Source organism: Engystomops pustulosus, chromosome 4, assembly GCF_040894005.1.
Source record: "Engystomops pustulosus chromosome 4, aEngPut4.maternal, whole genome shotgun sequence".
Lineage (NCBI taxonomy): Eukaryota > Metazoa > Chordata > Amphibia > Anura > Leptodactylidae > Engystomops > Engystomops pustulosus.
Window position 1 is genome coordinate 7473510 of NC_092414.1, and position 13519 is coordinate 7487028.

At 48.1% G+C, this 13519-nt stretch overlaps 1 protein-coding gene and 1 pseudogene across 1 annotated transcript in view; both read left to right on the plus strand.

Annotated features, from left to right (window-relative positions):
* LOC140125974 (E3 ubiquitin/ISG15 ligase TRIM25-like) overlaps nt 1-13429 on the plus strand; it is a 30755-nt gene extending 17326 nt beyond the window's left edge. Inside the window, exon 2 of the mRNA XM_072144988.1 lies at nt 12682-13429. Within this exon, the coding sequence (XP_072001089.1) occupies nt 12682-12772 (91 nt within the window). The 3' untranslated portion in view covers nt 12773-13429. The remainder of the gene's footprint in view (nt 1-12681) is intronic.
* On the plus strand, nt 8704-12685 carry LOC140125976 (E3 ubiquitin/ISG15 ligase TRIM25-like; annotated as a pseudogene).
* Nucleotides 13430-13519: the final 90 nt, after the last annotated feature.

Below are 13519 nucleotides of genomic sequence, written 5' to 3' on the forward strand. Positions count from 1 at the left end.
GAACGGAGACCTTCGTGTACCGGAGCTGTCCTGTCACCGCGGCTGATCCTGAGTGAGTACCGCTGGGGAAGTTAAAGGGGGGTAGAGATTGTTTCCGATGCTAGGTTATTGGCTCACCTCCCAGGGAATAGTGACTGTGTCTTAAAGTGCCCACGTCCCATTCTAGCCATCGCCCATAGCAACGGACATTGTGTAACCCTACAGGCTTCCCTCAGCTAGGCCAGTCATGTCCGCCCAGGACGAAGATACGGGACTGGCGCAAGTCCCGTCCCCTGGTCCCTCCTCAGGGTACCGGAGCATGTTAAGTCCTCCAGAGAGTCCCTTCAGCCCTGCTACAGCTAGTGTCCCTGGGACTCCCACCATGATGCCTCTGACTATGCCCTACTATCTGGGGGCTCCCTGGTTACCCTACTACGAGGGAGAATCACATACTCTCCCTGAATTCAGGGACAAGTTGTTAGCCACCTTCGCCTTGCTCCCATTCACAGAGGAACAGAAAGTGGGCATCCTCATCGGGCAGTTGAAAGGACCCGCTCTCCGGGAAGTCAAGTCTTGGCCCCGAGAACAGTGTCAGAATGTGGTCCAGATTCTTGATAGGCTACGTAACACCTTTGACAAGTGTACTGTCTCCGAGTTGAAGCAGAAATTCTTCGGGAAAAGACAGAAGCCCCAAGAGTCCCTCCGAGACTTTGCCCTCTCCCTACAGGAGACATGGAAGGCCATCACCTGCCTGGAGCCCAAAGACGCTGAAACCTCTGATCAAACCTTAAGGGAACAATTTATTAATGGACTTGTTGATAGAAATCAAAGGTGTCAACTAAAGATCATCTCTTCTCAACATGCCCAGGCCTCCTTCCTTGAGTTTAAGGAAACTGCCATTGACATATTAGGGGACCGACCGCCTACTGGACCGCAGAAAGAGCCTGAGTCCGTGGAAATGGAGGAATCTGCTCTAGCTTGCTATCCAACGCAGTCGACATCACCTACTCCTGCGGCTACGGAAGTTGCTGACTTAGCAGGACAGGTCTCTAATCTGGCGGACACCCTGCATAAAATCCTCGATCGGTTGACCCAGTTGGAAGTAACTGTCTCCGCTATGAGGAGGAAACCTCCAGAGAACCCGGTACGGTCAGCTACTCCTCGTGAATCTCCGACTAAGCAGCGCCCAAAAGAGGCGAAGTCGTTAAGCACCTGGAGTCAGAAGAAACCCCGCCAGCGGTGCAGCTACTGCCATAAATATGGGCATGAAGAGAATGATTGTCGTCAGTTAAACGACAAACCCTTGGAGCTAAGGGACGACCTCCAAGGGAAGAACTTGTAAGTCCCCGAGATGCTAACTGGATGCCCAGGTTCGTGGGGACTCGCCCCATGGTTCATGTAATCATCAATGGAGTTACCCTACCGGCCTTAATTGATACCGGCTCTCAAGTGACCACCCTCCGGAGTGCTGCCTTCGAGAAATGCCGAGGAAAAGCATCCTTAATCCAGCCTCCCAAGGCTTACTTGAACATTATTGCTACGAACGGAAAACCCGTACCCATCCGCGGCTACTGGGAGCCCACGCTAACCATTGGAGACACTGAGTTAACCAGACAGGGCGTAGTGGTGACACGTGTGCCCGAAAACGGTAACTTCTCCCTGGTACTGGGTACCAATGTCCTCCGCAATTGCTACCCTGAAGTGCTGAAGGCTCTCCACGACTCCCTGCCAACAGTGCCCAACGGTTCCCGGAAGGTAATTCAAGAGACTATGCAGGTTCTAGCGGCGCAACAGAAGTTTGCTGGCCCTAATGGAGAAATCTGCAGAGCCCGGATCAAGGATCCCCAACCTGTCCGCCTTCAACCTGGGACTGAGACGTTAGTATGGTGTCGAGCCTGCATGGGCGTCCAAGGTCAAGACTACCAGGCGATAGTAGAACCTCTACCAGCTGATGAAGACCTGCCCATTCTAGCCGCCAGGAGCCTAGTCACCGTATCCCGAGGACAAGTACCCATTCGATTACTAAATGTGGGAGACTCCCCAGTGGATCTGAGAAAGTACCAAGCCGTAGCCACTCTCTTCAGTGTCCATCCTGAAGACTTGGTGGAAACCGCTCTGTCTGCCTCCCAACAGTTGGAAGTGAAGCCAAGTGCTGAAGGTGAGCCTGCCGAGCAATCCTGGTGGCTTGAGCTCAATATTGGAGACGACGATTTTACTCCTGCAGACCAAGTACAAGGTGTCCTGGATGTCGTTATGAAGCACCACCAGGCCTTCAGCAAACACCCACTGGATTTTGGGCAGACTACTCTGATCCAACATACCATCCCTACTGGCTCTCATCCTCCTATCAAGGAACGATACCGGCCCATACCTCCAGCCCGCTACCAAGAGGTGAAAAAGCTGGTACAAGAGATGAAGACAGCCAACGTTATCCGGGAGAGTCACAGCCCATGGGCTGCCCCGCTGGTCCTTGTGAAGAAGAAGGATGGAACCCTTCGATTCTGTGTTGACTATAGGAAGATCAACAATATCACCCACAAGGACGCCTATCCTCTGCCTCGAATCGAGGAATCCCTCGCAGCCCTAGGGTCAGCTGCCTACTTCTCTACCCTGGACCTGACCAGTGGCTACTGGCAAGTGGCCATGGCGCCGGAAGACAGAGAGAAGACGGCTTTCACCACCCCAATGGGCTTGTTCGAGTTCAACAACATGCCGTTTGGGCTATGCAACGCCCCAGGCACATTTCAACGGCTGATGGAGAGATGTTTGGGTCATCGCAACTTCGAGACCGTCCTGCTATATTTGGACGACATCATCATCTACTCCAAGACTTATGAAGACCACCTCCAACATTTGGCTGAAGTCTTCCAAATCCTGACCCAACATGGGTTGAAGGTCAAGCCATCCAAGTGCCACCTGCTACAACCTAGTGTCAAGTACCTGGGACATGTGGTGAGCGCTCATGGAATTGAGCCAGATCCAGAGAAGATTGCAGCTGTCCACGACTGGCCTACCCCATCAACCGTACGGGACATCAAAAGCTTCCTGGGATTTGCCAGTTATTACAGGCGTTTCATCCCGAAGTTTGCCCAGCTGGCGGCTCCCCTGCAAGAGCTCCTAAGGGGCCTGCCAAAAGAGAGCCAACGTTCCCGAGTATCCATTGAGTGGACGGCCGAACGAGAAGCTGCCTTCCAGATGCTCAAGCAACGGCTGACTGAACCTCCGGTGTTGGGATATCCAGACTATAGTCTGCCTTTCACCCTATACACTGATGCCAGCAAGCAAGGTCTAGGGGCGGTATTATCCCAGCTCCAAAACGGAACTGAAAGGGTCATAGCCTACGCCAGCCGTTCCCTCCGAGAACCGGAGCAAAACGACCAGAACTACAGTTCCTTCAAGTTGGAGTTTCTGGCGTTAGTCTGGGCTGTGACCGAAAAGTTCAAGGACTACCTAGCTGCATCATCTTTCACTGTCTTCACAGACAATAATCCTTTGGCGCACCTGAACACCGCTCGTCTTGGAGCACTGGAACAACGGTGGGCCTCCAGACTTGCCAATTTCAGCTTTACCATCAAGTACCGGGCTGGTAAGACCAATGACAACGCCGACGCTCTGTCCCGTCTCCCTGACCAGTGGGAGGGACCCTCCACGGATGCTCAGTGGGAAGATGTGGAGATGCCAGCGTTCTATGCCCGGTTTGTGCGTCAAGATGCCCAGAGAGTTTACTCCCTACCGACAGAGGCAGCGCCAGCTACTCCTCAAGAAGAGTCAGAGCCCCCTGCGGAAAAGGACCTCTGGATGAGTCTTCAGGCTGATAGCCGTGCCATAGGAGAAGTAATGGACTATCTCTCTAGTGGGCGAGTGCCTGAAAGAATCCGGCGCAGAAGAGCTGATGGAGAACTGTCTCAATTGTGGCGCCAGAGAAAGGCTCTGAGCATGCACCAGGGTCTGCTAAAGAGAAGAACTCTGGACCCTATCACTTATGATCGGATATACCAGATTCTGATTCCCAGGAGGGACGCCAAGATAGTACTGGAAATGTACCATGACCAGTCCGGGCACTTTGGCGCTCAGAAGACTGAAGCCACCCTCCGAAGGCGATTCTTCTGGGTCAACATGAAGTCCGACATTGAAGCCTGGTGTCGAGAATGCCCAGCCTGCGCCATCGCTCGAGGAGAGCGACACAATCAAAGGGCCCCTCTACGTCCCATTGTGAGCCAACGGCCCTTGGAGATCCTGGCATTGGACCACGTGAAGTTGGAGCCCAGCAGATCCGGTCACAGTTATGCTCTCACGATCATCGACCACTATACCAAATTTGTGGTTGCAGTACCTGTCAGAGATCTGTCTGCAAGGACTACCGCAGCGGCCCTGTGGAAGAGCTTCATCCTCCCCTATGGCTGTCCGGACCAGATCCTTACAGACCAAGGAACAGCATTTGAGTCCCAAGTCTTCCAGGAGCTGTGCACTCTATATGGCTGCAAGAAGCTGAGGACCACAGCCTATCATCCCCAAGGCAACGGGCTTTGTGAAAAGATGAATCAGACTCTAATCAACATGCTAAGGACTCTGACCCCTGCAAAAAGGGCTGACTGGCCAAAACTGTTACCCGAATTAGTGTACCTGTACAACAATACCAATCATTGCTCCACAGGGTACACCCCGTACTATCTGATGTTCGGGAGACACGGACATCTCCCTGCTGATATGACCTGGGACATGGAGTCCCCTGATTCCCAGTCTTTACTCCCCCAGACTGACTGGGTTCACGAACACCAGAGGCGCCTGGCGGATGCCAGAGAGGTTGTGGATCTGCGTTTGGAAGAGGCCCGAGAGAAACAAAAAAGGGACTTCGATCGTAATGCCTGTGCTGAGCCTTTTGCCCCAGGAGATCGAGTGTGGCTGCGCAACAATCATCCCACCAGTAAGCTAGATGGGCGTTGGGAGCGTGAGCCATACCTAGTTAGGGACAGTCTCTCCCCTGAAGTCTACGAGATTTCAAGAGGAGACCGTCCACCACTCCGGGTACATAGGAACCGGCTGAAGAGATGTCTTCGTCCTTTTGCCCCTATGTCTACACCTCTCACCTCGACCCCCAACTTACAGACCTCCTTGTGTTCACCTACCCCCAGTTTCTTGGAACTTGTGACTGTGCCTCAATTCTGTTTTGTTTCCACTCCAGTAAGAGGTACCTCGGAGAGACCATCATCCCCACCGCAGTCTCCAATACTGCTGCCTGTGGAGGATGATCCGGCTCCAGTGTCTGCAACCCCTGAAACATCAGAGCCAGCTGAGACTCCGACTCCAGCGCCTGAATCAGAGGAGGACGATGAGGAGATTGTTATCTTCTCCAGGCCGGAACTTCGAAGGTCTCAAAGGGAGACAAAAGGTAAAGCTCCTGCGTACCTGCAGGAGTACCAGCTGGTGACACGCAGAAGCAGGAGGCAGGTACGTTTTTCGGACACCGAAGTACTTACCACCGAAGAAGATGCAGAGTAACCCCTGAAGGGCTGTAGCCCACTTCAGGTACTGTACATATTGTGTATATTTCTGTCCTTACCCCAAAGAGCCAGAGACTTTCCTGAGACTCTCACCCTTATTTATCTCAGTCAAGAGACATACCTTGAACTGATTATTGTCATGTGCTATGATAGCACCCCTCCTCTGCCACAGCAGAGATTTCTTCAAAGGACTCTGTCCCTCTCCAAAAAGAGGAGACCCTTTGCTTCTTCATTGCACTTTTCCCCACATCAAGGGCTGTACCCAGAAGATGGACTTTGTCATTAGAGACCTTCTGTGAGACTTTTGCCAGATACTCCAGGGAAAAGTTGCTATTGCTATTGACTATTATTTTGCACTTAATGCCTTCCTTTTTAGGTATGGACATTATTCTTGCACTTTTTATGCCTTTTCTTTGCAGGAAAAGAGACATTTGATTCTGCTACCCTGAGTAGCCTATCTACTTCTGTAACGTTTGTAACGTTCAAGGTGTGTACCCATTGGGCTCCTAAGCCAATGTGAATTAACCTGTTGCACACTGTCATATCTGCCAGTAGTCTGCATTAACCCTTTCATAGGCTTTTCAGGTTGTAGTGTGGCTGTGTCGGACCGTCTTTCTTGTAAAACACTGACCGCTACCTGATCCCTCAAACTGAGGTTTGCACATGGGGGTAGTCCGTAAACTGCGGGTCTTTAGGGGACCGGGGGTGTTACACAGTTAGCACCTGGATGCCACTCATACATGGGTAAGGTTGTCAGTCAGGAGGTACTCGTGTCGCATATGCTAACGCAATGCAGATAGACACCATATAATTGCCGCCAGGGAAGAAGCGTTGATCAAACAAATATACAGGCCTTGGTGCAAGGAGTGGATTACAGGACATGACACCACACCTTTCCTACTGTACAGTTCGGTTTAATGGCGTCAGCGACCAACTGTCATACAGCTACATATTTTTGTCTTAGTCCGACACCAACCCAGGTGCCTGTCTCCAGGACCATGGGCGGTTTGTCCCTACACCTCACATAGCCTGCACTTCCTCGAAGTGCCCTTAGCCCCCTCTGTGCCCCAAACCATCTGTAGTCGAGCCGAGGGCGGCTCTTTCAATTGCCCCCGGGGTATGCAACACCCTCGCCGATGCAATGGCGAGGTAGTGCTTGCGAATACGTCCCACCTGCATGTAATCCCATTACACAACATGGTCCTGACAGGACATAGGGATATTGCAGTGGTGGATCCTGCCTGGCAAGGCAGAGGTTAAGTATTTTGTATAATGCAAGATGCTATTGTCCAATCATATGTGTTACATCCTGTCCTTTGTAAGCTGAGATGTGATTGGAGGAGCAGCCACCACCTGACCAAAGGGAGGTAATAAAACCTCTGGCCAGGAATGTTCTGGAGACTAGATTATTCTAGTAAGGATTCAGAGAGATTCTGTTGTAGGAGAATCAGTGAGTGAGTGAGTAATCTCTGTCTGGCCCATACCAGAGCAGGAAGAGCTTAGCCCCTGCCTCTGAAGAGTGGAGCATTAGACTAGAGTTAGTGTAGTGAGGAAAAGGGGTATCATCTTACCTTTGAAGGTGATACCTGAAGCCCTACAGGACAAGCTGAAGCTTCCTACCAGGACACAGCTGCCTCCCAGCCTGCCCTCTACATCCAGGCTGGTGAACTATCTCCTGAGGCTCCCTCCAACTCACATCTCGGCACCCTACCTACCTGTTAAAGGCACGTTTGCTGCGGTTCCTGCTGTTCAAATAAAGAACTGTAAGTTGCTTTCTTCAACTTCTGTCTCCGTCTGGTCCCTGCTAATACGGCTGCCTTCATCACCGGCACCCTGTCCATCACCCAGAGACTCACACTCGGGACACTAAGGGGTTGCCCCAGGGAGATCCGCTATAGCAGCCTCTCCCTCATCATTTCTTGCCAACACCACCCTGCTGGAGTCCTGCCAGGCTGTAGGACAGCCCTCCGGTTCCCCCGTACCAAGCACCGTGACAATAGCGTGCTTAGGCCGCAACCGCCAGCCACTCCGGTACCGCGGGCCCCGGCTGTCTCCAGGCCTCACCTCAAGGGCTAGGCCCCGGTGGGGGATGTTGCACATGTCTCCTCATGTATCTGCCCCAGTCACCTCATACACTGCAGACATGGCTGATATATCATATATAGAGGAATTATTACCACAGGAGATCATATAGTCACCATGTCTCCTCATGTATCTGCTCCAGTCACCTCATACACTGCAGACATGGCTGATATATCATATATAGAGGAATTATTACCACAGGAGATCATATAGTCACCATGTCTCCTCATGTATCTGCTCCAGTCACCTCATACACTGCAGACATGGCTGATATATCATATATAGGATAATTATTACCACAGGAGATCATGTAGTCACCATGTCTCCTCATGTATCTGCCCCATCACCTCATACACTGCAGACATGGCTGATATATCATATATAGGAGAATTATTACCACAGGAGATCATGTAGTTACCATGTCTCCTCATGTATCTGCTCCAGTCACCTCATACACTGCAGACATGGCTGATATATCATATATAGAGGAATTATTACCACAGGAGATCATGTAGTCACCATGTCTCCTCATGTATCTGCTCCCAGTCACCTCATACACTGCAGACATGGCTGATATATCATATATAGGAGAATTATTACCACAGGAGATCATGTAGTCACCATGTCTCCTCATGTATCTGCCCCAGTCACCTCATACACTGCAGACATGGCTGATATATCATATATAGGAGAATTATTACCACAGGAGGTCATGTAGTCACCATGTCTCCTCATGTATCTACTCCAGTCACCTCATACACTGCAGACATGGCTGATATATCATATATAGAGGAATTATTACCACAGGAGATCATGTAGTCACCATGTCTCCTCATGTATCTACTCCGGTTCATAGGAGCCTTGTTACCTCACATACTGCGTATGTGGCTGGAGTCTTACCTCATAAATTGCTGTAGTCACCATGTCTCCTCATGTTTCTGCTCCATTTACCTCACATGCAGTGGACATCGCTCCCGTGTGCACTTAAAGCAGACATGGCGGATATATTACGTATTACAATACTGCAGCTTCTACATTAGTCCCGGTGACTGTGTGATAGGGGATTATCTGCTGCATGTAAGTAATTATCTACCACCTGTAGTAATACGTTATATGCTCTTATGGCCACTAGGGGTCTCACTACTTCTCTGTGTACAATTGTTGTGTTGCATCTTGTTGGTAGCAGGTCACCAGGTAAGTCACATGCAGTGTAATGGCTGCTAAAACTAATGAAATAAAGTGTTGTATAGGTTCTAATACTAACCCATAAGTTATCTCCCCACACTGTACCGGTTGCTAGTTTAACTTTTATACAGAGAACAATCCTTATACAACCTTCACATCAGAGCTATATACTGGTTACATAGTGTATACACATACTGTCTAATGTTCTCTTGTATATAGAGACTAGTGGTGACATATATTCTCCATAAAACTGCTATATACTGTTTAAATAGAAACTGGCGATGATATATCCTCCGTATCAGCGCTATATACTGGTTACATGGGGTATACACATACTGTCTATTGTTCTCTTGTATATAGAGACTAGTGATGAGATATCCTTTTTATCACTGCTATATACTGGTTGTATACTGTATACACTGCTGTGTAATATCCTCCTATATAGAGCAGTGGTGGTGAACCTATGACTAACAGCCATCTCTGTGGGCACCCAGGCCATTATCCTAGCACAGAATTTGACCGGTTGAGTGACCCAAGGCCTCCTTCTCCGGCAGTCCTGGGTAGCCCAGTATGTGCTATGTTCAGCGGGAGGATAGAGAGGGGTCACAGGCTCTCTCCATACCAGGTGGATTGCATTTTGCACCAATCACAGGTGTTAAACATGTAATCACCTCTGGCAAAGCTTTGAGGGCGCGTTCACACGTTCCGCTATCGTGGCGTTCATAACGCGACGCTAGAGCACAGTGGGCGGGGCTCGGGTCGATTGCATATGCGTTTCCCGGGAAACGCATGCGAATAATAACCCGATCGCATGCGTTTCCCTGGAAACGCATATGCAATCGCCCCAAACTCCGCCCCCTGTGCGCTAGCGGAACGTGTGAACGCGCCCTGAGGGTGCATCCACACGTTCAGTTTTTCACATGCAGTATTTTTGATGCCCAAACCAGCAATGGAGTGAACATTGAGGGGGAGCAGCTCTTCTTAATGATAAGTCCTCACCCATTATGATCCACACCCGCTATTGGCCTTAAAACTAAGGCATTTAAATCCTGGTGCCACCATATTGCATTTGATTGCCGCCCCCTGTGAGGTCATCAGGGGACGGCAATCGGATACTTTGACAGGCTCGGGTCATACAAATACTGAGGCTGTCCTGTTTTAAACCATCTATTAAAATGTGCGATTTGCACATTGTAATAGATGATGTGGAAAATCCCCACTATAGTATAAGGTCGGATCAATCAGACAACCCAGGGTTGCACAAATGCATTTTTCCACCAATTTCACTGCATTTGAAATTTTTTTTTCCCGCTTCCCTGTACATGGCATGGAATATTAAATACCGTCACTGTGAAGTGCAATTTGTTACTCAGAAAACAAGACATCACACAGCGCTGAAGGTGGGGAGCAAAAAATGGAAACACAATAACTGGAAAGAGTCCAGGTTAAAGGGGTTGTCCACTTTCAGCAAATAATTGATATGGTTTGTGTAAGGAAATCTTATATAATGTTTGCAATATACTTTCTGTATCAATTCTTCATTTTCTATATCTCTGCTTGCTGTTGTTCTATATAAAGCTTTATTGTTTACTTCCAGTGGATAGAAATCTGTCCATCGTCTTGTCATGCACCTGTGTGTCCATCACAACACCATGGACATATTTCTGTCCACTGGAAGTAAATATAAGAGCCTTCTATAGAATGACAGCAAGCAGAGATCTAGGAATCGATATAGAAAGTATATTGGAAAATGGTATAATTTTAATTTACACAAATAATATTAATTATTTGCTGAGTGAACGACCCCTTTAAAGCGACGCTTCTGGTACTGCCGCATGATTCGTCCGCAATGATAATCCGAATTTGCCCTCCTCCTTTCTATGGTATTTGTGTCCTCAATACAATTGAAAGCTGTGGAAGACCTGGGAGCTATAAGTTGCTGATTTAATTGCTGTATCAGCACTGTGCGATGAACAAGTGGATTTTTGGCTGTAGTTTGGGTGCTCGCCCGCTAAAAGGTTCACCGTCACTGATATAGAGACAAGTGTTGATATTGCCGATGTCCACGTGCCACAAAATTCTGAACCTAAAGGGGCGCCCGGTACGGGTTCTGACTGTGTGCGCCACATTTATTACTGTGACTCGACAGAATTGTGTTGCACGCTGTATGTTAAAGGTACACCACAAAAAAGTTGGTCCACACTTCCCGGGCAATGCAGGGGGCGTCAGATTAATGAAGACCGCGTGCCAGTATACATTTTTGATAAATGTGGGCCATTATCATTTTCTGCTTCTTTTAGTAGTAAAGTCATAGCTGCATCTGTAATACATAAAGATTCATTGAAGTCACCTCTTACCCTCTGGGCATAACAACTGTGTGATAACTAAAAATCACACCAACTTCTCTTTGAGCCCTACAAACTTGTAACTTTGGTCTCCTCTTTCTGCTCCAGCGATGGCATCTGCTGGTCTTGGTAAGGAGCTGGAATGTTCCATCTGTCTGAGCCTCTACACGGATCCTGTAACCCTGAGATGTGGACACAACTTCTGCCGGGTCTGTATTGATCAGGTCCTGAGTACACAGGACGGGTCTGGAGGTTATTCCTGTCCTGAATGTAGAGAAGAGTTCCAGGGGCGCCCAGGACTGCAAAGTGGAGAAACATAGTGGAGAATTTCTTATCGTTTCAGCCACATCAGGAGGACTTCACCCAGATCTGCTGCACCTATTGCATTCACTCTCCTGTACCTGCGGTGAAGTCCTGTCTGATGTGTGAGGCTTCTCTGTGTGATGATCATCTGAGAGTCCACAGCAAGGGACCAGAACACGTCCTGACTGATCCCAGCACTTCCCTGGAGAACCGGAAATGTTCTGTCCATAAGAAGATCCTCGAATATTACTGCTCGGATGATACGGCTTGTATCTGTGTCCTGTTGTCTGATTGGGAACCACAAAGGACATCAGATAGAGTCTTTAAGTGAGGCCTCTGAGGAGAAGAAGAAGACATTGAAAAATTGTCTACAAAAACTGGCTACAGAGATGGAGAGGACAGACGGGAGAGTCCATAGTCTGAAAGAACGGTGGCGAAAAGCTCAAGACAAAGCATCTGGGGAGGCCAAGAGAGTCACTGCCCTGTTTATAGACATCAGAAGACAGATTGACAACCTGGAGAAGAGGATCTTGAGTGAGATCTCCAAGCAAGAAAAGGAAGAGTCTTTCTTACTGTCTGATGTGATCCAGAAGCTGGAGATAAAGAAGGACGAGCTGTCCAGGAAGATGAAGGACATTGAGGAGCTGTGTAACATGACTGATCCCCTGACTGTGTTACAGGACCCAGGAACCTTGTGTGATCCTGAGGAGGAGGGAGGTGATGAGGACATAGAGACATGTGATGGAGGTGATCGGGGTGTGGAGCTGATCTTCCAAATATCACACACATTATCTGATATAATACAAGGTATAAATGTGACCTTTTATGTCCAGGATCCTGCAGACATATTACTGGACGTAACAACAGCCTCTAATAATATCCTCATATCAGACGACCTGAAAACTGCAACCTGGACAGAAATAGCAGAAGTATATTCACAAATGGCAGAGAGATTCCAGGATTATCAGGTGATGAGCAACAGGAGATTTACCTCAGGACGACATTACTGGGATGTGGAGATCAGTGGATCATGGAAGTGGTTGGTGGGGATGTGTTACCCCAGTATAGACAGAAAGGGGATGAAGTCCTTCTTGGGAAATAATATCAAGTCCTGGTGTTTGTTTGGAGATCTGGGAAATAAAAAGAAAGTCTTTGGTGATGCATGACTGTAAATCAATCCTTTTACCTCGCCAGATCTCCAGTGATGGAGTCTGGATCTGTCTGGATTATGAGGCGGGGGAGTTGTCCTTCTATGAGCTGTGTGCCCCCATCAGACACTTACACACCTTCACCGAGCCCCTTCATGCTGCATTCGCTGTAAATAAAGGTTATATGAAGATATCGGGAGGGACCAGAAGTTGTGATGATTCACCATAAGTATAGAAGAAACGGATTGGTGGAACATTTTGCAAATAGGATGAGTAGGGGGAGTGGGGCTAAAGCTGCTTTATTATAGCTAGATATTTTATCATAAATGATGTTATTAGAAATCAAACCTAAAAGATTTCTTCTCGGACATAGATTTGGCACTGGGCCCTGGTTTGGTGTTGGGTCCTGGTTTGGTCTAGGGTCTAATAATCTATAACTATATGTCCTTGTGGGAGAAAAACTGGAATAGTGGGAACGACGTGGGTGCACTTCGTAATTGTGCCGTTCGTAATTTACAATGTAGATCAGGCTTTACGCTTGGAATTCTATGCCATCATATTTATGTGGGTTTTTTTGTTTTTAAATGTAATTTAAAGAGGGTTTTTAACTTTCTTTAAATACTACAGAGGTATAAATACTTATCTTAAATGTTTGTCGGCTTAATCTGCACTTTGGGAAAGTTGGTTTGTTATCTGTCTCGGCCCAGTATCGGGCTACACATTGGTGGTTTTATAATGAAAGAAGAAATGGAGATGATTTTTTAACATTGGTGGGGACTAACTTTATTTAAAAAAAAAAAACAACTATAAATTTGGTGAAATAAAATTTCATGATAGAACACATGAGATTCTCCACTGTCATGTCTGGTTATAAAGATGCGCCCTTGCCAGTGCAAATACTATCTGTATAGACTATATCTCTATATAGTGAACTTTACTTTAGGCTTCTCGAGATGCAGTTTCTATGGTAGTTGTA